The 26325-nt window shown below is 36.8% G+C and overlaps 1 protein-coding gene across 3 annotated transcripts in view; it reads left to right on the top strand.

Moving 5' to 3' along the window:
* The window catches only part of SIDT1 (SID1 transmembrane family member 1), a 75727-nt gene that overhangs the window by 27256 nt on the left and 22146 nt on the right, over positions 1–26325 (top strand). For all 3 annotated transcript variants that reach the window (XM_025051274.1, XM_025051269.1, XM_025051276.1), the window contains 8 exons: positions 4048–4093; positions 7255–7356; positions 8222–8305; positions 9931–10018; positions 11186–11257; positions 11678–11771; positions 18074–18117; positions 25644–25715. In XM_025051274.1, coding sequence (XP_024907042.1) covers positions 4048–4093; positions 7255–7356; positions 8222–8305; positions 9931–10018; positions 11186–11257; positions 11678–11771; positions 18074–18117; positions 25644–25715 — 602 coding nt within the window. The remainder of the gene's footprint in view (positions 1–4047; positions 4094–7254; positions 7357–8221; positions 8306–9930; positions 10019–11185; positions 11258–11677; positions 11772–18073; positions 18118–25643; positions 25716–26325) is intronic.

Below are 26325 nucleotides of genomic sequence, written 5' to 3' on the forward strand. Positions count from 1 at the left end.
ATATAGATAAATCCATTTAGATGATGAGTCCATAATAAATCTATCCACAAATTATAAATAGAATTAAAGATATACATTCTCTACCTATTTATATAGATAAATAATAATGTATATATTTTTAATTAATTTATTTAATTTTTACAATGATACTGGTTAATGAAATCCAATAAGTTTCAGCTGTACCTTTTAACAGTAAGGCATATATATGTTTACATTATGTGTTCACCTCCCATAGTTAGATTACTTTCTGTCACCACATATTTGACCCCTTTTACCCCATCTACCTCCCCTCTCTCCTCTATCCTCTGGTAACCACTATCGAGTCTTTGTTTTGAGAGAATTTTGAGTGAGATAGTTCACTTACCCTGCTGTGAGAAGTAGTAGATTTTTTGAGGAAATGGATGAGTGAAGAGACTTTTATTTATTTATTTTTATGCCTACAGCACTTGGTCTTCCTAGGTGGTCTCCCACCCGAGTTCTAACCAGCCTAACCCTGCTTAGCTTTCACTATCAGACGGGATCAGACATGTTCAGGGTGGCATGGCCATAGAGTGAAGAGACTTTAAGACCATTTTGCTCTGTGTCATACTATGTAATCACCCTTTGTTATTAGGGGGTATACTACAGTAATGATTTACATTGCTTTTCAATTTTTTTTTCTTATTGGATGACATATCAGGCAAAGACTGTGCTTCAGGTGAGAGCAGGTGCATCCAGCTTACTTACAATTAGTAGGACTTGGTGACTAATCAAGTGTGGGAAGTGATCAGAAAGAAGGAGTCCAAGATGACTGACAATGATGTCCGAAGTCTGGTGAGGCTTACTGACAAAGAGACATAGCGGGTCAGGATCAGGGAAATGATAGCACATTCCATTTTGATCTTGTGGAGTTTGAGGTGCTTGAGAGACAGTCAAGGGCAGAAGCGATTAGCCCCTGTGACTGGAGCTCAGGAGATAGCCCCAGGCTGGACATGGACACTTGAGTTTCACCAGCATTTTTGTGGGTTTTGTGGCAGCTGAATACATATGTGATTTTTATGTCAATTGTATAGGAAGATAGATTAGGTAGATAGATAGATAGATAGATAGATAGATAGATAGATAGATAGATAGAAAGAAAGAAGATAGATAGATAGATAGATAGATAGATAGATAGATAGATAGATAGATAGATAGATGATAGATAGACAGACAGACAGATAGATAGATAGATAGATATAATGTATGTGGCTAAGGAAAATGAGGAGGTCAAAAACAGGAGTGGGTAACATTCTCATTTAAGGAATGGTCTGAGAAACAGAAACTAAGAGAAGCTGAGTAGGCATAGTCAGATGTGTGGGAGAAAACTAAGGAAAATTGGTGTCACAGAGCCCAAGAGAGAAAAGAGTTTCAAGACAGAGGGAGTGATTGTCAGTGTCAAATGTCACAGACAGGTAAAGTTACTGGATTTAGCCATTAGGAGATGACTATTAGGGAGATGGTGGGGAGTGGAAAGACCTGATAGCCCTGAAGAGTGGAAAGAATGAATGAGAGATGAGAGCAGAATACTCTTTTAAGAAGCTGGTTTGTGGAGGAGAGAGAGGATGTAGAATGACACAGAAGGAGAGAAATACAGAGAAAAGGGAGGAATTTTGTTGGGGTGTTTTGTTTATTTATTTTGAAAATGGTTGAGACTACAGTATATTTATAAACCAAGGGGTAGAAAGGCAGATAAAATTTACAGGAGAGTTGGATTTTGTAGAAGCAAAGTCCCAAGAAGGGAAGAAAGGGTATGATTTAGCACATGTGTGCAAAGTTTATACTTAGACCAGAGTGATGAGGTGGAGGTTACAGAGGACGAGAGGGCTGGTGGAAGGGTTGGAGTAAGCAAAGGGAGATCGTGACAGATGGCAGTAAGTAGATAAAAGGAAATGATATTCTGAAGTCCATAGTCCAAGTGAATAACAGGGTATAATTTCTTTTAACAATAAAGTAGGGATTTTGAATGCCCATTGTGCTCTGTGCTAGGGCTTACTATCATAAAATGAATAATAGGCCGTGAATCTCAGGGTCCTCTCTGGTACTCACCTCAAAAACTACTTAGCTTTTGTCCCCGGCTCTCTTTCCACTTTCCCTTTCTTCCCATCCCCCTTTCCTTTTCTTCTGTTTTATTACTCTCCTGCACATATTTTTCTTCTCTCTCTCTACCTTACCCATGGGCCTCTGTCTTCCTTTCCTTCTCCTGTCTTCCTTATCTACACACCCATCTCTCCTGACTCCACCCATTCCTTTTCTCTTCCCCTCTTCTTCAAACTAGCCAAAACAAAGGAACAAAGTCAGTTTTTATTTTTATTATATTTATTGAATAAACATTTGTTTCCCGTGTTTAAAACAAATAAAGTGAAATTTTTATACTTCTTTTTCTAAAACTAAAGGTGTACATGAGTCTCACTTAGCTTTGTTCTGTTGATTAATGACCCTTGATAAAATAATCCTTCCCTACCTCTGTCAGGGCTCATGGGGAAGGAAGCAGAACTTTTCATCTGTAACAGACATGTTTATTTTGCACACACTGTTGACTCTGTGAAAAGAGAGGACTTAAATGTGATCATCTTAAAGAACAAGAAAAAAAATGAAAACCTCAAAAAATTCATATCGATGTCCATACATTCTGTGTTACACCTGGAATTCAAATGATAGAGGGGAATAAAAAAAACATATTTCTGGCCAAAGAAAACTGGTTACTTCTGGAAATCTTATGCTGTTTGTTACTAGCCAAGAAAATCAGTGTTCTTTTTGTTCCCTTGACCTGGCAAGGAACAGAAATGAAGGCCACATGTTGCCCTAGTAACAGACGACACTCCCCACATGAAGAGAGCTCTACCTAGCCACACACAGTGCTGTAGGTCCTCACTCTGGCCATAGAATCTCAGGAGCACAAACATAACTGACACCGACTTTGGCTTCTTTAGGTGACCAAAGGCCACAGTTTGTAACAGTGCCTCAGCAGAACCAGTCCTTGACACTGAAGATGATTTCTGTTGAGACTGGATGTATAAAAATTGCTTCTATTACTAAATTCTGAGCCCAGTCTGCCAACAGCCTAAATTGTTGTTCATTACCTTTAGAAATAGTTTTTGAATTTTATGACTTCTCAACAATACCTCCAATTATAAACTTTGGCAAAAAGCCAAAGACAGCCCTTACAAAACTATAGAGAGGACCAAAGTTGTCTTTGTGTTTTCCAGTCTCTTGGACTGTTTCACATATGTTCGTTCCAGACAGTGCTCTATGCTACAAATGTATGCTTCCCACAAGCTCCTCATACTCTGCTTTCCTCAGTGCTGGATTACTGCTGACTTTCACAGGAGAATGAAAGTACCTAATAAAATAATTCACAATAAATTACTAACTGGAGAGAAAATAACTCCATTATATTCATTTATTTGGAGGTACTTGCATTTTAAAGGAGTGCCTTAAAAGGAAATGCCAAACCCAAAGAGGACAAAATCTTAGAGGGGAATTTCAACCCAGTGGCAGGCAACTAAGGAGGTACATAGGGGGCAGGAATAGCATACTCCTATCCCTAGAGACCCTCCCGTGGTAATCATCTATTAACCACATTTTTTTTAATGATCTTTTGCCATGGATACATCAAAATTATTTTGATGAGTTGTCTTCATTATCTACAAAGACTTCAAACCTTCTTTTTTTCCTCTCTTCACCCCACTTCTGACACCTAAACCCTGTGCTTGATTGTAAAATCTTAAGAGAATCCAAAGGCAAAAGTGTCTACAAAAATAAACAAAGTACTTGTATAGGTATGACTTCATGGGCATTTAAAGACAGAAAATTGAATCCCTTCCCAGTTTGATCATTCTTGAAACCACCAAATTCCCATGCAATTTACTTTGTAAGTTTGAAGAGACCAGACAGTACTTCACAAATGATTAGCCTTTTCTTACACCCAGTTTCAGAGGGCTTTCTTTTAAATAAATAATTTCTGCTTGCTAACTTATGCTTTTCTCTCACTTTTCCGCTTTCCTCTCTCCCATTTACATTTCTCAGGACAAATGTTGACTTTCACTTCACTGCCAGCCCCTCTCAACCTCAGGTAAGTGAAGGGGTTCAGAGTTATGGTTCTACCTGATAGTGTTACCCAAAGAAACCATGGTAACAGGAAGAGTCAGCATGTGGTGTTGTCCTTGATCTTTCACAACTTAAGATATATTTGTATTTTTGGAATGTTATTCATGCTACTGGGATTTTGGACACAACATTTAATCTTATCACCGGAACTGGTGTGAAATGGGAGACATGACATTTGTTTATAGACATTCCTTCTCTCAACTTTCAGCAAATTGTGTACCTATTATGTACCAAGCAGTATTAGACTGTACTAGGTGCTGGGGATAGCAGGGTGAAGAAGAGAGAGATGCAAATTCTGCCCTCATGAGCCTTATAATTGGGATGGGGTGAGGGAACAGAGAGTGGAAGGCCAACACTAAACAGATATACAAATAATTAATTGGCATGGAGAAATAATAAAAATAAGATAGATTTTAATTTCTACAGTGTTGTGGGTAGAATAAATTAGTTTCTCCTGTCATAAAGAAAGAACAGGAATACTGACAAAAATTATTAGAAAAATTAGAAATTTATGTTGTGCCATTAAGCCATAATTATAAACAGAATAAAGACATGAAAACTGTGATTAATTCAGGCTGCTTTTCTGGTGACACTTCTAGCTAGCTAACTTCCTTCCCCCCTCCCCTCCGCCCCCCATGGCTTCTGAAAGAGTTAAAATTTATGCAATAGTTTAAAACAGATTTGCTTAATGTCCTGATATTTATTATAACTCTTCTGCAGGCTGTAATACAGCTTTGGCCATAAATGGTTACTTAATTTTTGCTTTGGATATGCTAAAACTGGGATTAACATGTTATATGGACACCATTGTGACACTATTACAACTGCCTGTGTGATGATAAATATTTTCAGAGAGAAAGCCATGATTTGTAGTGTTTGCCCATTTCTGTGGTGTAAATACCTTCACCAAGGCTGATTTCATGCTGCCAGCATGATGTCATTGCACACAGAGTTGGGGAGAAATGTATACAATTAGCTCCCCAAAACTGTATGAGCCCGCTCTCACATCTTTTAAGAGTTAAATTTCTCAGTGGTGAAAGCCTCTACAGTGCATATACACTGCCACCCAGTGACAGAAGAAGACTATAGACTCACAACCCATTTCCCTCAACATTTATTGGCCACTTAATTCATGAAATATTTGAAAGCACTAATTGCTAGATGCAATGAGAGATATCTAGAAAGGGAGGAAAAAACTTGCACCCCAACTTCAGAATGAGTACAGTCTGATAGTCCTGTGCAGAGCTATAGTTAATATGATATACTGAATGTTAGAATGCACTTTCAGTTTGCAGATGGAAAACCCATTGTGATTATATATTGTGGCTTCCTTTTATTTAAAAAGAAAAAAAGTATGTAAATATTAAAGCCTAAGTAGTGTATATATAAACCCCAAATTAGGGTAAAATATACTTATAACAAACTAATAAAAACAAAATAGAAACTCGTCGATATCTATGAAAGTCTTACTTTAATATTAACTATTCTCATTTTGGCTTGCACTTTATATCCTCTTCAACTGTAGAAAAGCTTTTATATTCCTACAAACTCACTCACACTATTGCACATTTTCAGATAACCTTTATCATCACTGTCTGCCTCTGTTCTTGTAAATAGAAGCAAGTTATAGAAACTAGGCAGGTAATCGGGACCCAGGATGGTGATTTTTGGCCTAAATTCCAGCCATTGCTTTGGACGCTTGTTATTTGCTTATTTCTGATAAAAGTAAGTTAACAAGGCAAGAGTCAAACACATTTATGTGAGGTTTCTAGTAATTCAGAGGTAAATATGTTTGATAATATTTTGGCATATAGATAAGGCTTCAGTAGATGTCTACTGCTTGCACAAAACCAACTCCTGTATAGGTATACATGTGGTGAGTGCTCACTGTTGCTAAAAGTAACCACAGTAATGGTTTTGAATCACAAGAGTGGGTTCCCCTAAGAACCAAGGACACCTCTTGGGAATTCCAGAGGATTCACCTTTGGAAGAGGCCTGTATCACATGAATTGAATCAAGCTCCAAAATGAAAGCACAAAATGAGGTAGGTTCTTGCGAGTCTTGCCATCTGTTAAAAGGCATGAACAGACTTCTAAACAGCAGCGTTAATGACACTCCTTAATCTTGGAATTTTTTTTTTTCCTTCCATAAGAAAGCTTTGGAATAATGAAAAACATTATATTTTTATCTCTCTGGTTCTCAGAATAAGGTTAGTAAAGAGGATGTTGGAATACAACATTAAGTTTTAACATATTTTGCCTCACTTTAAAGTGATAGATTTGTCAGAGTCCTCAAATATGTTTTGGTTGGTTTCCTCAAAATTTTAATCACATATTTCATGTCAAGTTTCTCAGCTAGTTACCTTATTTATAAGTATTTGGCAGAAGTGCCCTTTCTTCATTATTAGCAACATGTTTAAAACTTAGAGTTAATAAACTTTTTGAATGGATTTACAATCTAAATAGGTGAATAGTATAACCTGTTTCTATTGTAAATTTTTTCTGATTCTGATGATATTTGAGAAATACTTTTAAAGATACTCAGCCTGCCCAAAATTGTGAACTTATTTCAGAGAGCTAGATATAAGCCTTGGTCTTTAAATGTTGTTTCACTATATTCCAGCCAGGAAGTAAATTCTTTAGCAAAAAGTCTAGGGGGAGGGTGGATCCAGTGCTAACTCTTGCCTATAGGAAGGTAATTAAGATTCTTGAAGAACAGGCTTATCTGCTTGTCAAAATGGAGCTTTCTTTTCAAAATGACCACACTGAAGTAAATCTAGTTTCATATTCATCCTACATATTCCTAATTAAAATGTTGGAAGGTCTTCTTAAGTAGAAACTGAAATAAATGTAGCAAAGTTTAGTTGAGAAAGAAATGCCATGGAAAATGAAATGGCAACACTGTGTGACATGGCTACTTGTTCAATGTATTCCGAATATCTGGCACAGAGCCCTGCAGAGAGCAGTTGTTCAAAATGTGTGAAATGAATGACTAACGGAACTAATAGAGGCTTACAGGGATTTGCATCTGAACGTTGTGCCTAATATTAGAAGAAAGAGTCCTATTCATATGAAAATAGTTTGAGTTCATGGTTTTAACAAATTATTTTCTTTTTCTTATTCTCAGTATTTTCTATACAAATTTCCTGAAGATGTGGACTCAGTTATCATTAAAGTTGTATCTGAAATGGCTTATCCATGTGCTGTTGTCTCAATCCAGAATATCAATGTGAGTCTTAATAACTTGTCAAACTTCCATTATATTGTCCAGGGATAAATGAAAGAGAAGGGTGAAGGCCATGTCTCTCTACCTCCCGTAAAACTGCTAAATAGTAAGAACAGTACCTTGTACACACAGTAGGCAGTCAATGGTTGGAGACTTTGATTTGGGGAGATAGATAATACTTGATGCTTCACCAAAATAAACAAAGGGAGGAAGAGGCAGGGAAGGAGGGATGATCATGACAAAGTACCAGGAAAACAAAGTTGTGGACTACAGGAGAAAAAACAGGAACCTATCATTTGTTCTAAGTTTTAAAATGACAAAAAATGTATGATTTCACTAGTATGGGAATAGAAAACAAAAATTAATAAAAGAAATAACAAAACAAAATAAAACAAAAACTCATGGATAGCAATAACAAAATGGTGGTTACTAGAGTAGAAGGGGTGGGGGAGGGGCCAAATATATAATAAAGGAAACTAGACTTTTGGTGATGAACATGCAAATAAAGTATACAGATATCAAGTTATAATGTTGTACACCTGAAATGTATATATTATTAACCAATGTTACCTCAATAAATTTAATTTAAAATATATTGCAATATTAGACCCTTTTTAGAGTCTCAGAGGTGTTAATAAAAAATGGAAAGGTGTCATAAACTTTAAGACAACTTTTCAGTTCTCTTTGATATAAAGTGACTTTGACTTTAGAGGACAAAGCACCAAGTTTTAGGAGACCTTTCACAACTGTTCTGGGGAAAACTTTTTATGGTTTATGGCTCAGTAAGGAATCCCTTTTTCTGTAAGTGTGGTATGACGTGATATGACACTAGCGAAGCTTTCCTTTTTATCTCTCATGTACATTACAGTGCCCAGTATATGATCTCGACCACAATGTGGAATTTGATGGTGTCTATCAGTCCATGACCAAGAAAGCTGCCATCACACTACAGGTGAGACATCGCTTCCGTGGTCACTATTGTCAATGACAATGTGCAGTTTATGATCAGTTTACCTACTAGAGCAGCATTCAAAAGGGATCGCCATTCACTGTGTGCCTCGGACCTCTTTCCTTTCTGACTGGTTTTGAAACAAAGATTGCTATGTCTGAAATCAAAGGTTGGGCAATGGTGGATAATGCTACTCTACCAGGCACCCCATATCCCCCGGGGAATCTTGGGAACCCCGCTTGCAGTGAGACAAATATCTGACAGATTGCTTAGAGAGATAAGGGCAGAAAATTTCAATCTTCTCAATGGGGGATCCCAGTTTAGGGTAAAATTTATCTGATCTATTTAAAGCTATTAAACCTAGTCTAATAATAATTTGTACAGTAATAGTAAGCAAAAGAAAACTTCAACTCTGGACAGAATGGACAGGTTCAAAGGAATACAAACCACATAAGTGCAGCAGTTTGTCCTTTTGATATTTGTAATTAAATTATTATTATTTTAATGGTAATTTTACAGCAAAAATATACATACATGTCAGCATATTTTCTAAGAAAACCTGTCCCCAACTTTGGGGTGGTATTTACCTGAGGTATCTGATTTGATCTGTTCTCTAGGTTAACGTGATACTGTTTACTGAATAACAGCAAAGAATGAGAGCTTAGTTATCAGACCTAAAAACTTCTATCGGCTTTAATCTTCTAGTTCCTCGGATTTAATAGTCCAAATATCTGCTTTTGTTTTTAATATTTATTTCTTCCTTACCATGTCAACATTATGTAGTCCCAAGTAAAAAAGGTCAAAAAGATAACCATAGTAGGGAACTCAGATTTTACTTAATCCAGGACACTAAATAATGAAGCCCAAAGCATATTGATACTTCTTTACTTTGAATGTGTTTGGTAATAAATTCTTACTTCTCTTTTGGGCCCATAGATTTACACTTGGGCCGTTTTCTCAGTGGACTAAACATGATACCAGAAATTTGGGGATGATAAAAGAAGACAGAGATGCAGAAATAGAATAGACCTTAAAGATTATCTTGTCAACCATGCTTCATTCATGGAAAAGGAAACTGGAACACGAAGAAGCACATTTAGAGAAAGTCAAAGCCAGGACTGTAACTCAGGCCTCTGACTTGTCTCTGCCTCCCTAAACTATGTATTTAACTGCTGACTATATGACTTTTAGGAAAGTCCTTTGTCATTAACTTTAAAATAATAAAAAACTTAATAAAGTGAATTTAAAACTACTTTAAAAAATCAAGTTTATACATTTAAAAAACTTAATATACAAGTATTATTAAACATAGGCTAATGACATATTATTTATATGGTGCCTATTACAATTTTAAGCACCGAAGTGCGCACAAAATAGATTGAAATTAGAATAGTGCATCTATTTAATTTCTTGGATGTAGCAATTATTTTATTGTGGCTAATCTGGAGTAGATCGTGATGGGTATGTGAAAGGCCTTTCTAAGAAGTTAGGAGGCAGGAGTGAACTCTGCTTTTCTTCTTTTTCCTCTTTCTTTCTGCCCCCATCCCACTGTCATGGACTCTCTCCCCTCTTCTATCTTTCTTATCATAAGAATATAAGAACATATAAGATTGTTATGTCTTATGCAGAAGAAGGATTTTCCAGATGAGCAGTTCTTCGTGGTGTTTGTGATAAAGCCTGAAGATTATGCTTGTGGAGGATCTTTCTTCACTCAGGGTAAGAGATAGTGAGGAATATTTGACTATTTAGAAAAACCTGACAGAAGGGAATGGAAGGGAAGCCAAAAGCTCACTTTAGGCCCTTCTGGCCATTTCTAGTTCCCACTAAGGGAGGGTTATCAGCAGTCACTTGGCAAGGCAGTCTGAGAGATTCTTCAGAAAAAATAAAGGGAAGAAAATGATAGATCCAAAGATAGTAGTGATACTACAAAATGTCACTTAGTGCATTTCATCTTTTCCAAATCTTCTGCTCCTTCAGACCATGTGAGGTTGGCGCTTTACTCAACAAATATTTGCTGCTACAAAGTAATGATTTTATACAGTAGACCAAGGTTCATTTTCTAAGATCAGTTTGGCAACCAGAGGTAATAGTCACTTATATTTATCGGTAGTCATCGTTTACACAAGAATGTGCAATTCTTGAATCCCGTTGCCAAAATTGTACCTTGCAAAAGAGTAAGAAAGCAAAGTGAGACGACTTATCTTAATGTTGTGTAAGTTCTGAGGCATAGTACCACTGGTTGTGGGTAACTATCTGGTTATCCAGTAACTACCTAGTGAATGGGATAGGCTGCTGATTGAAAACACAGACACCCAGCAGCTGATGAGCCATATGTGATTATCACAGAGGGTGTTTACTGTTGGTTGTAACATGGTTCCCATGGTACTGAGGTTAAATTTCTGCTTGTGTATTCTTTAATCTCTTAATTACATAGCACTAGAGTTTTGCTAATGTCTGATGTTCTTTGGTAAACTACAAGCCCTTTGATAACTGTTTAAGAAAAAAAAAAATTTCATTGGCCTGAAAATGCAAACCAAAAGATGAGGGAGCTTCCTGTTTTTTGAGGCTGTTTTCTTCAGGCGTCTGTGGCATATTGGGCCACACAGATATCAGGGGAAGGGTCAAGCCTTTTTCATTTAAGAAGGGAGGCTGCAGTCTTGTTCTTGTCAGTTAGTGCTACCAAAACACACCAAAGCAAAGGCCAAATCGAAAGTTTAACCAAAATGGGTATTAGAAGTTTGAAGGTTTGGGGTTAGGTTTCCCTCAGTTCTTGCTAAAAGAAATTTCAGCAACCAGAGTTAATTTTGGACAGTTTTTGAACAACTATTCACATGAGAGGCCAAGAGCTTAGGATCTGATCCATTTTGTCTTGTTCTTTGCCAGAAAAGAAGAACCAGACCTGGAATCTACAACGAACAAAGAACCTTAAAGTGACCATCGTCCCTTCCATTAAAGGTCAGTATTGGCTCTAGAACTCGGTGGAGAGATTCCTGTGTCAGGAAGTCAGTTACATAATTCAATACTAATAGCATCCTTCTGGAGAAACATCATAAAACAAAAACTAATGTTTACTTTAGAAATAGAATAGAAAATCAGAGCAGTTTGTTAAATCCCTTCCGGAAGGAAAGAGAACTCACTTATGAAGTAGTATACAGGAAGCCCCTTCCCAGCTTCCACTGAGAAGTCACCACTGTGAAAGGCAGCCTTTCGTGGATAATGTCTGGGTGATGTCCAGTGGCTTTGTTGCTTTCAGTGGAGATTCGCAGGACTGAGGAACGGGTATGATGGAGATGAGCCCTTGAAGCTGTCCAGTCTCAAACATGATCCTCTCTTCTTCTGAGGACATCCCGACTAAAGTTCTTTCTCTTCCCTCAGAATCTGTTTTTGTGAAATCCATTCTTCTCAGCTTCCTCATCTTTTTCTCCTTCTATTTGGGATGCCTGCTTATTGCATTTGTTCATTATATCAGGTAAGTCAAGAGTTTCAAGAAAGATTAATCCTCTTTACCTATGTTTGCTTAGTAATTAGAGAATTAGACTTTATAACCATATTGACTGGATTCAAATCTACGTCAGCCACTAACTGTGTGACCTTGGGCAACTTGCTTAACCTCTCTGAGTTTTAGCTTCCTCATCTGTAAAATTAAAGAATAATGTACTTCATAGAATAGTATAATTGCAGCGTTTACGTCAATGTTCTGCAAACAGTAAGTGCTGGTAGAGTGTTTATTTTAGCAGGAATAATCTTAACAGAAGTTAGATATTAATAGCAGGAATAATAAGCTTTGATGCTACATTACCAGGTGTTTCTAACTGTCATAGCATCAATTTTCCAATAAAATGTCCCTTGAGAGAAAAAAAAAAAGGAGATAATCGTGCTGTAATTTGACCAAGGAGATTTCCCTTCTCAAGAGTTTGGAGCCCCTAATAAAACGAGCTACAGTTTGCCTCTCTCAGCAGGCCTGAACTCTGAGAATTCTGTATTTGTTGCAGTCTGTGGGAAACAACTACAAAAGAATGGCAGGAGGTTTACAAAAAACACATGTTCTTTCTCCTCTTGAAAGTGTAAAGAAAACAAAAGCCAGCATAGAGCTTTCAGACTATTGGGCGAGATCTTGCAGCTACTACAGTGATACAGCTATCTCAGTGATACAGGCCTACCTCTGACTCAAAACATAACTCCCTTTTGTGACCTTTATGAAGCTTTTCAGTTGAGAAACTAAGTTCAAAAACCCTGGGATTACCATTGGTCATAGTGGGGACAATCTGAGCACAAAACAATTGAGGAGACCAATGAATTATAAATCAATGAGAAAAACAGAAAATCATGAGTCCATATTGATGAAAGAAGGAAGGACTGACCTAAATACCTGCAGATATACATCCAATTAATTCAACAAAGTTACTAAAATCAGACACACATTAGGCAAAGGAGTCATTAGCAAATATTGACAGCAGAAAGGAGGATTTTGTCTATAGCAGAAGGCCAAAAGCTAACGTAAATGTGGAGAAAGTGGTGGAATTGGAAAATCATCATCTTGCGTAGGTCAAGTTAAGAATCATCAGTGGATACTAAAACTAAGAGGAAAATTGGCTGAGGATCAAGATATTTACATAGCCTTAAAGTGTATCCCCACAAATTACTTAGTAGTTATAAGGAGAAAAGTAGTGAAGAATCAGACAATTGACTGGTGATCAAAATTAATATGACCGAGGAAAAAATATGTATATGTGTGCCTCCAGATGTGACATTCTGAGAAAGACACAATATCGCTTATACAGTATTCCAACTAGAAATGCTTATTTCGAATATAATCTTTAAGGAAAAATTAGACAAACTCAAAACGATGATCATTCTATTAAAACATGTAATAAAAGACAAAGAAAGGCTGTGGAAGTGTTCCAGATTGAAGGAAACTAAAGAGAGATGACAACTAAAGACAGTACCTCATCTCAGACTGCATCTCTTACTAGAAGAAAAATATGCTATAAAGGACATTATTGGGTCAATTGACAAAATTGTAATACAGAAAGTAGATCAGAGAAGAGTATCATATCAATGTTAAGTTTGCTGAATTTGACAACTATACTGTAGTTATATAAGAGATTATCTTTATTCTTTGGAAATAATTAGGCATAAAAGTTCATGATATGCAGCTTACTTTCAAATGGTACACACACACACAGAAAAAGAGAGACAGAATGAAAACAGGGTACTATGCTAACGATAAAGGAATCTAGGTAAAGGGTATACAGATGTTCTATATTCTATTCTTATTCTTACAACTTCTCTGTAAAGTTGAAGTTATTTTCACATTAAAAGTTAAAAACAAAAAACCTATAGGCAAATATTATACCTGGAAACTATATACATTAATTATCAGCTCAGTTTATCAGGTCATAATCACTAACATTTAGTAAGGACCTGCTCTGTGCAGAGCTGTCTAAACAGATTATCGCATCTAATGCCGTAAAACAATGGATACCAGTATTATCACCATTCAGCAGTTAAGGAAATTGAGGCATAGAAAAGTTAGCAATTTAACCAAGAATTCAGAGCCAGTAAATGAAGGAGCTGGGATTTGAACCTAGGCAGCCTGGTTCCAGTCCTGATCAAGGAGGCTAGACCAAAAGCCTGGCACCCCAGCATGGATGTAATTGTAAAAAGGTCCAAAAAGCTCACAATTTTGACTCAGATGAGCTTCAATGTCATGGAAAAAGAAGTTTGTCTCTTCTGCCTCTCTTAGGAAGACTGTCTTACTCCCGATGTTTTAGATTTTAGAAAATAGGATTTCATGTCGTTAGTTAGCTAGCATGCATAGTCAACATACAAACAGACAAAAAATTAAGTTAATGGGTAGATATCAACCTCTGTAAAGTTGTCATTCAGCCTACTGAAGTGAGCACAGTTTTTCAAAGTTGTGGTATAAGGCTCTGTTGAAACCTCTAGCCTATAAGATGATTTTGTTACAGTCAATGGCACAAGCAGAGAGTCTTTCCAAATATAGACAAACTGAAAATAAAAATCTGGAGACATAAGAACTATTTGGCATTTGATATAAGGAAATAGACTGAGGAAAAATGCTAACAGAACTCTTCCTTCATTGAACTAAGCAGAAATAACAAAGTTTTCTACAAAACCAAATGAGGCCAGTCCTAGAGCATAATGCCATTTGTCCAGTGAGTCCCCTGTACCTTGTTATTGATACAGGTGGGATTTTCAACACATGCTATTAGATCAGGATGAAAACACTGGTAAGAGAAATGGCCCCTGCCCTCAGGGAGCTAAGACTCCAAAACGTCTTTATGCTGTATTGGCTTGAACATATAACCAAACACCATTCCCTTCCCATCTCCTAGACCCAATTTATGCAACAAGTATTTATGAAGCCTTCACAATGAATGTGCAGACCCTGGGCCAAGTGCCACACACATATTCTCTCATTCATTCCTCTCAATCACCCTGCCAGACATTGAGTTCAATGATCCTGAGTGCTCGTCCTTCCCTTCATTCTTGTATTAGTCATTATTGCCACAATAACGTTGCATACAGCAATAAATATTTAAGTTTTTTCACAAATCTATGGGTCAGCTGGATGGTTCTGCTAATCTGCACCAGACTTTGAGATCTCAGCTGGGTGTAGTCACAGAATGCAACCAGCTGGCAGGTCATCTAGGAAACAGCTCTTCTAGACTACCCTCAGCTGAACTTGATTTCTCATCCCCCAGCAGGCTAGCCCTGGTTTGTTGAATCTCCAAGAGAGATAACAAAAGAGTGCAAGTCTTCCTTAAGATATAGGCTCAGAAGTGGCACAGTATCACCTCCCCCTCATTCTATAGATCAAAACAAGTCATGAGACCAGTCCGGATTCAAGAGTTGAAGATATAGAGTCTACCTTTTGATTGAAGAATACAAGATGAGGTATAGCCATTTAGCAATCACTCTAGCATAATCTCATTTACTTTTTTTCTTTGCTCACTGGAGACTGCCTGCCTCCCTTTAGCTTTGTAAATCACTGAACTCCTCTAATGAAAAATTTTATCAACTCTGAAACCTAGGGCAAATGCGAGTAAAGCCTGTTAACATAAAGACACAATCCAAACAACCATCACCATTAATTTTCATCACCTTTAAAAAGAAGCCCTGAGTTCACTAAGATTACAAGATAAAAGACCAGTAACAAAAATCAATTGTATTTCTATATACTAGCAATGAACAATTCAAAGATAAATTTGATAAAACAATTCCATTTACAATAGCATTAAAAGTAATAAAATACTTAAGTAATAAAATACTTTTAAGTAAATTTAACCAATTACATATAAGACTTGTACATTGAAAGCTACAAAACATCCTAGAAAGAAATTAAAGAGGACCTAAATAAATGGAAAGATATCCCATGTCCATGGATTGAAAGACTTAATATTGTTAAGATGGTGTAATAGACAGAATAATGGCCCCCAAAAGATATCCAGGTCCTAATTCCCAGAACCTAGGAATATGTTACTTTACATGGCAAAAGAGATTTTGCCGATGTGATAGAGTTATGGCGTTATCCTTGATCATCCATGTAGGTGTAATGTGATCACAAAGGTCCTTATAAAAAGGAGGCCAAGGGTCAAAGGCAGAAGGAGGAGATGTGATGATGAAAGCAGAGGATGGAGGAATGCACTCTGAAGATAGAGGAAGGGGCTGTGAGTCAAGGAATGCAGAGCACCCCTAGGAGCTAGAAAGGGCAAGGAAATGGATATGGCCATAGAGCCTCCCGAAGGAATACAGCCGCATAAGACTCATGTTGGAATTCTGACATCCAGAACTGTAAGATAATAAATTTGTATTGTCTAAACCACTTAGTTTCTGATAATTTGTTATAGCAGCAGTAAAATGCATGGCAATACTCCACAAACCAATCTACAGATTCAACACAATCTCTATCAAAGTCCCAGCTGACTTTCTTATAGAAATTGACAAGCTGATCCTAAAATTCATTTGGAAGTGCAAGGAGCCCAGAAAAGGTAAAACAATCATGAAAAAAAGAACAAAGCTAGAGGCCTTATGCTTCCTGATATCAAAACTTAATGCAAAGCTACAGTAATCAAAACTCTGCCACTAACATAAGGAAAGACATATAGATCAATGGAATAGAATTGAGAGTTCAGAAATCAACTCTTATATTTATTGTCAGTCAATTTTTGACAAGGGTGCTTGCTAAGATAATTCATTGGGGAAAGGATATACTTTTCAACAAATGGTGTTGAGACAACTGGGTATCCACATGAAAAAGAATGAAGTTGTACTCCTTCCTCACACCATATAAACAATTAACTCAAAATGGATCAAAGATATAAACATAAGAACTAAATTTATAAAAGCTCTGAGAAAAACATAGGTGCATAACCTTGGATTAGGCAATAGTTTCTTAGATATGAAACCAAAAGCACATGTAACAAAAGAAAAAAAAATAGATAAACTGGATTTTATCAAAGTTAAAACTTTGTGCTTTTAAAAGAAATGATCAAGAAAGTGAAAATACAACACACAAAACTGGAGAAAATGCTTTCAAATCATATATCTAATAAGAGTCTAGTATCCACGGTAAGTATAGATTTCTTATAACCCAATGATAAAAAAAAAAATGTAAAAATGGACAAGGGGTTTGAATAGACATTTCTTCAAAAAAGATATGAATGGCCAATAAGCATATGAAAAGATGGGATATCTTTTCTTAAAACTGTAATGAGATATCACTTTATATCTATGAGGATAACTGTAATTTAAAAAATTAATGGAAAATGACAGAGTTATAAAGAAATTGGAACCTTCTTTCTATATTGCTAGAGAAAATGTAAAATAGTTCCTGCTATGAAGCTTCTGTGAGGCTGCTATGAAGCCAGTTTGGAAAAAAAGTTAGCTATAGACTTACCTAATACCCAGCACTTCTATCCTAGTTATAGACCCAAGAGAATTTAATACACAGATCCACACAAAAATTTAAACACAAATGTTCATAGCAGTGTTATTCATGACAGCCAAAAAATAGAAACAAACAAAATGTCCATCAATAGCAAACAAATAAATGTGATATATCCATACAATGGAATATTATTCACCCATAAAATGACTGAAGTATTGATTTATGTACCATATAGATGAACCTTGAAAATATTATGCTAAGTGAAAAAAAGCCAGTCAAAAAAGACCATGTATAATATAATTCCATTTACGTGAAATGTCTAGAATAAGCAAATTTATAGGGACAGAAAGTACATTAATGGTTACCAGGGCCTCTGGGGGAGTAGAGAACAGGGAGTGACTTCTAATAGGTTTGAGATTTCTTTAGGATATGAAATGTTCTGGAATTAGATATTAGTAATGGTGTGCAACTTTGTGAACATACGAAAACTCAGTGAATTGTGCACATTAAAGGGTATGTGAATTTTATGGTATGCGAATTATCTGAAAATAAATGAATCTGAGAATAATTGATGAATTTGTGTATGTATGTAATGCCTAGGAGTAGAACTGCTGGATCATATGGTAACTCTATGTTTAACTGTTTGAGGAGCTGCCAAACTGTTTCACTAAATGACTATTTTACAATCCCACCAGCACTATGTCAGAATTCCAGCTTCTCCACATCCAAAGGCCTATTTTTAAGAGATCTAGCAGACATATCTGCAACAAAGTCTATGGAGAAAAAATGTAAAATCCTGAGATTTTTGCTGTCTTGGGAGCATTTCTATGTACTTCTTTTTTTTTTTTCCTTTGCAGGTTTCAGAGAAAATCCATCAATGGAGGCTTTGGTTCCAATGATGGTAAGAAAAATCCCTGGTTTCACATCAAAATGATGTCACGTATATGGTAACATCCCATCTGGTACTTCTTTTGTCTCTCTACCTTTTGTAATTTTCAGACCCTCCCTTGATTCCTATCCCCTAGAGTAGTCTAATCTGTAGTCTTTCTACAGAAAGCAGAGCTCAGTGAGAACCAATTTTTATAGTTGATAATTACTGACATATGGAGCTCACCCTAAGAACCTTTGCTTGGTTTTTGCAATTATCCACAGCCCATTTGTCAGCCGTTCATCTTTTTTTAAGGTTTAATCTTTTCTAGGATATAAATTATTCATACCTATCTTATCCCAAAGCTGATTTGTGAACAATATTAAAAATTTATAGTGTTAACTCTAATATAGAGTTTACTTTTTCCCAAATTGAGATGCAGGCTTTTTGTTCAAGTATCTAGATAACTGAACTATTTGAAATTAGCAAATATAATAAAGAGTATTAATAACTTTTCAAATTCAGAGTAATTGATTATCCATCCATTGTAATATGCCCTTTCCTCCACTCATAGGGTTTGAACAAAGGAATTCAATTGCCTGACTTTTTTATCAAAAAAATTTTTTTAATTAAATGTCTATTTTTTAAATTAAGATATTATTGATATATAACATTGTATAAATTTCAGGTGTACAACATAATGATTTGATATTTGTGTATTTTGTAAAATGATCACCCCCAATAAGTCTAATTACCATCCACTATCACACATAGGTACAAATTTTTTTCTTGTGATGAGAATTTTAAGATCTCTCTTAGAAACTTTCAAATATACCATACAGTGTTATTAACTATAGTCACCATGTGTATATTAATTACATCCTCAGGTCTTACTTGTTTTAAAACTGGAAGTTTATACCTTTTGTAACTGTTCTCATTTATGAAAAGCTTAAATCAGCATGAGTTACATAGTACTTACAAGCCGTTGGGCATAGAGTGATCATTTGGAAAAAGAATGATGAAGTGAGACTTGATTTTTAAGTCACAAGCAGCAGATGTTTAGTTTTGTGTTTTCTACATTTAAATGAACTCACAGAATCTTAGAAAGACACAAACTGACCCCCTACCCCTCCCAGCAGGAACATTTCTCCCTGTTGCTTCTCCTCTCTTCCTTTGACTTTTGTCCTCCTTAATGTCAGCATGTCTATATTTCTAGCCACCAGCAAATTTATTTTAATAACATTCAATTGCCAGTATGAAAGATTGTAAAAGGACACCTGCTCTACTGTCTTTAAAATGCTAAGTACTATTTTCCCTTTTAATCATAAAATATTTAAATAAATTCTTCTTTTCTCTGGATCTCATCTTTTTCCCTCCAGGGCCCCCAGGTTTTACTCTTATTTTAGGCCTGCTTGAACTTAGAAAAGTGGATTGGTTGGATCCCATTGGTGCTCTGTGAATGGATGGTCTGCTATTTTTATTGTATGAATGAAGTCATTTTATTATTGTATTGATAATTAAAGGAACACCATGTTCATAAGGCTCTCCTGAACAGTACAGCATAAATGGACAGAGCTGGGACTTGAGCCAGATGATTGTCCAAGATCAAGCTGGCTCTGAAAATTAGCTAAGAGCTAGAGGCACCCTTCAGATCGTAAGAAGAAATGAATACATAACCAAAAGAAAAGGAGATAAAAAAGAATAACAAAATGCATCGATTAGGATTCATGTGGCTGCAAGTAACAAGAAAATACATCTGAAACGTGCCTAAACTATAGAGACTCCTCTCCCTGGAAGTTGAGCGGAGGGTAGGCTTCAGGATTGTCAGGTGGCTCTTGTCCTTTTACCTGCCATTCCCTTGGCTCTACTTTGTTCCCAGTGCTGGTGATGAGATGGACCAGGGTTATCCTGTCACCTGACAATGTTCAGAGAGAAAGACTTTTTCAGAAACACCCAGCAACTTATTCTTATTTTATTGGCCTAGAGTGGATTGTATGCTTATTATTAAATCAGTCACTCCAAAAGAATAATTTACCTACATATCCATCAAGCCCACTTATAGAATTAGGATGAGGTCATCTTTCTCTAATACCAGGGTTTCTCAAAACCCACATTAATTGACACTGTAGGCCAGATAATTGTTTGTTAAAGGGGCTGTCCTGTATATTGTAGGATGTTTAACTACATCTCTGACTTTTACCTACTAGAGTCCAGTAGTGCACTTCTTCTTTATGACAACTAAAATGTCTGCAGACACTGACAAATGTCACTTTGGGGGCAAAACAGTCCCTTGAACTCCAGTTGAGAATCACTGACTTAAATATGTGTGCTGCCAGGCATAGGTGAGGATACCTAAACAAAATCCCAACTTAGTTAAGAAGTAGGGAATAAGGGAGGAAATAAGGAACCTTTGTAATGCAGAGAGGCTTCAGAGAAAGATGACAGGACCTCAGAAGTCATATGACTACTAGTGAGGCAAGACTTAGATGATTTAAAAGAAGAGCAGAGAAGACAAGCCTGGCCCAAGAAAAAAACTAGTTAGCGACTCTTTTAAGCATGTCAGGCAGAGCATCGAGAAGCCAGCTTGGAGCAAAACAGGAGCAAGTGAGGGACCTTATCAGAAAGCTAATGTGAGACATTCAGGGAGCAACCTTTGGAGAAGAGCAGGATTCAGAATGTCATTCTCTCCCAGGAGCCAGGATCTGTGTGACCGGGAGGCTATAAGAAGTTCAGTGGTGCTCAGAGCTACAGGAAATGCCTTGGGGGTTGGTGCCTAGAAAAATACTAGGAACAGTGTCTGAAAAGGAAAGAGAATCCCGCTAGACTTGCCATGGTGTCTGCCCAAACCAAGATGGAGCTAGACATCTGAGGAAGTCAGCCTAATGCTTTCACTGTAGGTATAATTGAGGTGGAAGAGATGGGTCCGGGTCCCTAAAAGGTGAAAAATTTGGAAAAATTGTCGGCGGCTCCTCGGCATTTGTTTTTTTGGGGTTTTTTGGGAGTGGATTTGGGTTTTTTTTTTATTTGTGTGCAGTTCTTTAATTTGTATTTGAAAAATGTCAACATTGGCTCCGACTACACTAAAAAGAGAAAGAACTTCTTTTACATTTCATGGGACAAAGAAGTAGATGAGATTCTGGAACCCAAGTGAAGTGGAAATAGTGTTGGTAAAGAGCTGCTTCAGTCCTTGAAGGGACTTTTTTCCTGTGGTGCGAATGAATGGACACTGTATGCTCCATTCACCACTTAGTAGTTAAGACAGGGGCCTCTGTGGTAATCTGAGGAGTACTAGGAAAGGCTCTGTGCTCTGAAATAATTTCTTCCTCTGGCTCTATTAGTGGAGAAAACCCTCATTTCATATTATTGTTAAAGAGCCTGTACAGAAATTTATTTATCACCTGGGAAGAGAAACAAGTGAAGCGTGCCTTGTAGGTCCCGGGGACCTATGAGCTGTCACCACAAACCTAGGGTGCAGCATAAGAGAAGGTTACTTTTTCAAGTGAGAGAGCTTGATAAACCTGACAAGTTTTGTTGATTTAAGAACCAAATGGCCAATCAAATCCTTTCCTGGATAGACCTGTTATTAATCAGCCTCTTAGCAAAGAACAGGGTCCAGAGGGCATAAGGCAAGCTGTGTGCTGGGCTTGGAGGAGTTTAGAAGCACAGGCCATCATCAGGCTCTGGGGCAGTGGGTCTCAAACTCTTGTCCTGACTCTCTACTCTTCTTTTTCCAAAATTCCTCAACTTTTCTGACCCCATTTTTTCTTCTAGAGAAATTTTTTTATCCCTCTGCAAAGATTAGTGGTTTTCTTCATTTTTCTCCTCAACTTTTGAAACAAAACATGAAACTGAGGGGAGTATATAGCCAATTGGCATAAAAATGAAATTTCATGGCAGCTAGTTCACCTCATTTCTGACTCTCTCTTTAGCTTCCAGCCTCCTGAGCCCACAGACAAAAGGGGGCAGGACACTTACAAATATGAAGTCCCTGAAAGATCCAAACATGCTCAAAATGAAGTTTTTCTCCTCATATAGAGCATCTAACACAAAAAGCAAGCATGCAAGCATATCCTTTCTATGTTAGTAAAGTAGACAGATGGCAAGGGGTTCATGCTCAGGGAAAAACATACCAGAACAAGTTAGATAAGCTCATTCACAATCTTATATGTTTGCTTATTTCCAGCCAGAACATCTTGGTCTGTCCTATAAACTAATATTTTTGTGTTTAATTCTGCTTTCTAAATACAGTTAAGAATAAATACAGCTGCCTTCTGGGACCACTGATCATACTTGAAGTTTGAGAAAAAATGCTTTGGTTTTTGCATTCTAAGAAGCCTTAGACATAAGAAAAATTAACAGAATGCTGTTATCTCATGTTGGCTAATCTCCTATTTAAATTGTGCCTATAAAAGTCTACGGAGTTCAAATATTTGTCTGTGCTAGCAATTGTATTGCTCATGAAAATCTCGATTTTCTTATCCATCATAGAACCACCAGTGTTGCGGTTGCCTCAGAATAAATAGGGCTAGCAACATCAAAACCTGATTATGCTCAATTATGAGCCAGAGCAGAGTGCAGAAATCAGTGATACATCAAAATCTGAACAGACCTACATAGCTGGCTCTTTCTTTTTAACAAAGCTGTTGCCTAACAAAACAGTGATTGGCTTTGTTTTCTCGCTTGCATTGATTTTAGTTTTTTTCTCTTTTGATTACACGCGCACGCACGCACACGACATATTGGCTCCCACGAACCATTTCAACCTCCTGCCACAACTAAACTCAAGCATTTTCCTATGCACACTTCTGCTTCCCTTATCACAAGACATGGCTGTAACACCAAAATGCCAAAAATTGGAGGTTTTATGATTTTGGTGTCATTCTTCACTTACTATTTGTAGATTTAATATTTTTAAAAATTAAATCTTAAATAATGAACAGACATTAATGGTTAAAAATAAGGAGCTTAAGCTTGAAAAGAAAAAAATGTGTAAGAGACTGAGAGAAATGTAAAAGAAAATATTACTGGGAATGAGACCAATACAGTGGTTTCTTTGAGACTCCCCACAATGAACTAGACAGGAAAAAGACATGAGCATGACCCAATAGAGAATCATTGGCAAGCACAGCAACCAACCTAAAAAGCAAAGGTTGTGCTTAGATACTTCTTTAAAAATATGAGTTTATGATAGTGGAGAGACAAACGAGTCTCAACTTCCTTGTCTCTTTTGAGCACTCCATGAAAGTAAAATGCTTACTCCCAGTTATTCATATTTTGAAGGGAAAATCCTTGTATTTTTTTTTTCAATTAAGTAGGTACATTTTAACTGAGACCAATACAATGAGCCACTATTCATCCACTATCTTATCAATTACTTGAGTTCTCAGGGCTTCCCTTTCGTCACCTTTAAAATGGTGATAACCATATAGGGTTGTTGAAAATTTTAAATTCTTATAAAGAACTCAGAAGGGTAAGTTTTCAATAAACATTAGCGAGCAATGGGGATAGTAGTAGCAGCCGCAGTAATCGTAACAGTAGCATTAGTAGTAGTAGCAATAGTAGTGGTGGCGGTAATAATATTAGTACTCATTATAGTCGATAGTAGCAGCAGCAGAGAAACAAGCAGCAACCATATGCTATAACTATGACCAAATCTGTCCTAAGTCAAAAAGAGTCAGTCAAATTGTAGGCAACATCTTCCCATAATACTACTGTTATTGTGCTCAAAAGGTTTTATCTCTCATACTTAAGAGTCTGAAAATAACCTTTTTATTTGCCTTGAAATTGGATGAAAAGAATAGATGGTTTTGATACCATGTTACATATTTATGGATGAGCCAAAGTAAGGAAAGAAATTGAGTCTCTAAGGTCATCAGATTTGTCTCTCATCAGCAGGCGAAATATTTTGAACTTGATATTTAATTATTTTTCTTCACGGAGGAAATGAATGGACATAGAAAAAGTAAAACACATGATAAAGCCTACAAAGTTGCTTTGCAAAACCAAATGTTTTTACTGCCCACCAGTGGGAATGAAATCTGAGAGCCAGAATAAGAGAATTGACTGTGACAAACAATGAATTGTTTGAGGCTTTTGGTTCCTTTACATATGTGATGCACTGTGGCATTAATGTAAAATATAATGAACCATATTTTCAATGAAGAGATGAAAATATATTTATGTATGTATTTATTTATTTATTTATTTAATGAGAATAGTAAAGAATATTCTCAATTATGTATCTCCACTGAAAATACATTCCCCTGCAATATACAAGAGATTGACAAGTTAACTCACAGACTTTTTTGCCTGTATTGTGATATAAGCAATTTCACCTCTCAGAAAGAAGATTTCAATAAGAAATTCCCACCAGCCCGACAATAACCCAGATCCAGGGTAAAGCACAGAAGGCAGTGGAAAAACGTTCTTGTGCACCTCCACATGAGTGTGGTTCCTGAAAAATAGTGGCACTAAGTCAGAGTCAGAGAAACTGCCCAGATACCTGCTTATCTGTGGTTTCTGCTCTCTTTATTAAGCATCACCCAACTTTCACAAATAGATAAACTCAATGGGATAGCGTCTTGCCTAATAACCAATGAGAAGATTGGGAGACATTTTTCTCCAATGCTTGTGGTAGGGTGGTTCCAGATGACACCCCCAGACTCCCAGAAGAATGACTCCTCACCTCCCCCCCATTATGAGGAGTGCTAACTTGGAAAAGTTTGAGGAACACTATCTTCACATCTATTTTTCTCTCATAGCCAACAACGATTTGACAATAGATACGCCTATTCTATCTCCTAAATATCCCTCAGGATAACCAATATTCCTCCACATCCTTGGTTTGTGTTGTCATCATTTATTGCTCCAAGGAGTGCAGTAATTTCCTTCCTATCTACGCTTATTCTGCCTATAGTGAGGGTATTGCTAACTGGTATAAAAAATAAACCTCCAAATTATAGTATTTTAATCATAAAAGTTTATTTCTGGTGTTTCTATTCAGTGGTGGCCTTCCTCACAGTGATTTCAGGACCTGTGCTCCTTTGTTCTTATAATTCTGCAACACCATCAGGCAGGAATCAGAAATTTCTTTTTTCTCTAAAGTGCCAAATAGTAAATACTTCAGGCTTTTCCAGCCATATAGTCTCTGTCACATCTGCTCGATGCTGCCAATCCAATGTAGCCAAAAGCAGCCATAGACATACCCAAATGAGAGGGACTATTTCACGAGATATATATGAATTTATATCATTATATATGAATACTGAAATTTGAATTTAATATAATTTTTACTTCTCGTGAAATATTATTATTCTTGTGATTGTTTTCCCCAACCACTTAAAAATTTATAAACCATTCTTAATTCAAGGACCACACTAAAAGAATGTGGCAAGCTAGATTTGCCCTGCAGGTCATAGTTTGGTGACTCCTGTATTAGAGTGAAAAGAAAATCAAATGTAAAATATTGTAGCCTGATGATTCAAACTGCTAAGAGTTGTGTTCTTTTGTTTTAGAAACTGGACATAAAGTGTTTGTCTCTTTGCTTTTCTTTTTAACAGGATCTGGAAATATGGCGGTATCACATCCCATTGCTGCCAGCACACCTGAAGGGAGCAATTATGGGGCAATAGGTATTTCCTACAATGAGTTCATTCATGGAAGTGTTTCCTAATTCTCCGGAGAATTAGGAGAATTCCTAATAACTGAGAGAGTGGGCAAGGCAGTCATTACATAAGATTGCACTGTCTTTATAAAATAAATTGGTTGGATAACCTAGAATGTTCCTTCTAATTCTAACTTTCTCCACATTTACTGTTGTTTCTTGAATCTGCTAGCCTCGAGTAGAATTCCTTGCAATGGTTGCCATCAACACCCAAGACCCCCATCGGGTTTTTTTTTTCATACCCAGCCTGACTTTAGGACATAAAAGGTGTGTCAAAGTCTGATATCAGGGAGCCCAGCCACAAATGACCAGTTGTTTCATTCTCAGGTTTCAGTGGAGTAAGTGTGATCAGAAGACTAAGGCTGTGCTGCAGGTGAACATGGCTAAAGCCTAACAATCTTTCATTCAGGCTAACTTCATAATTGAACCTGCTCACTGCCATACGGTCATTCACATAGCAACCCCCAGTGTTCATTAAGTGGCCTGAAAGGAACAGAATTCCTAGCCCTGTCTTCTTAGAGCAGGAGTGCTTTGATGTTTGTACGCACTTCCATGATGCTTATGGGCCTACGAATGAT

This window comes from Pteropus alecto, unplaced genomic scaffold, assembly GCF_000325575.1.
Source record: "Pteropus alecto unplaced genomic scaffold, ASM32557v1 scaffold270, whole genome shotgun sequence".
Classification (NCBI taxonomy): Eukaryota; Metazoa; Chordata; class Mammalia; order Chiroptera; family Pteropodidae; genus Pteropus; species Pteropus alecto.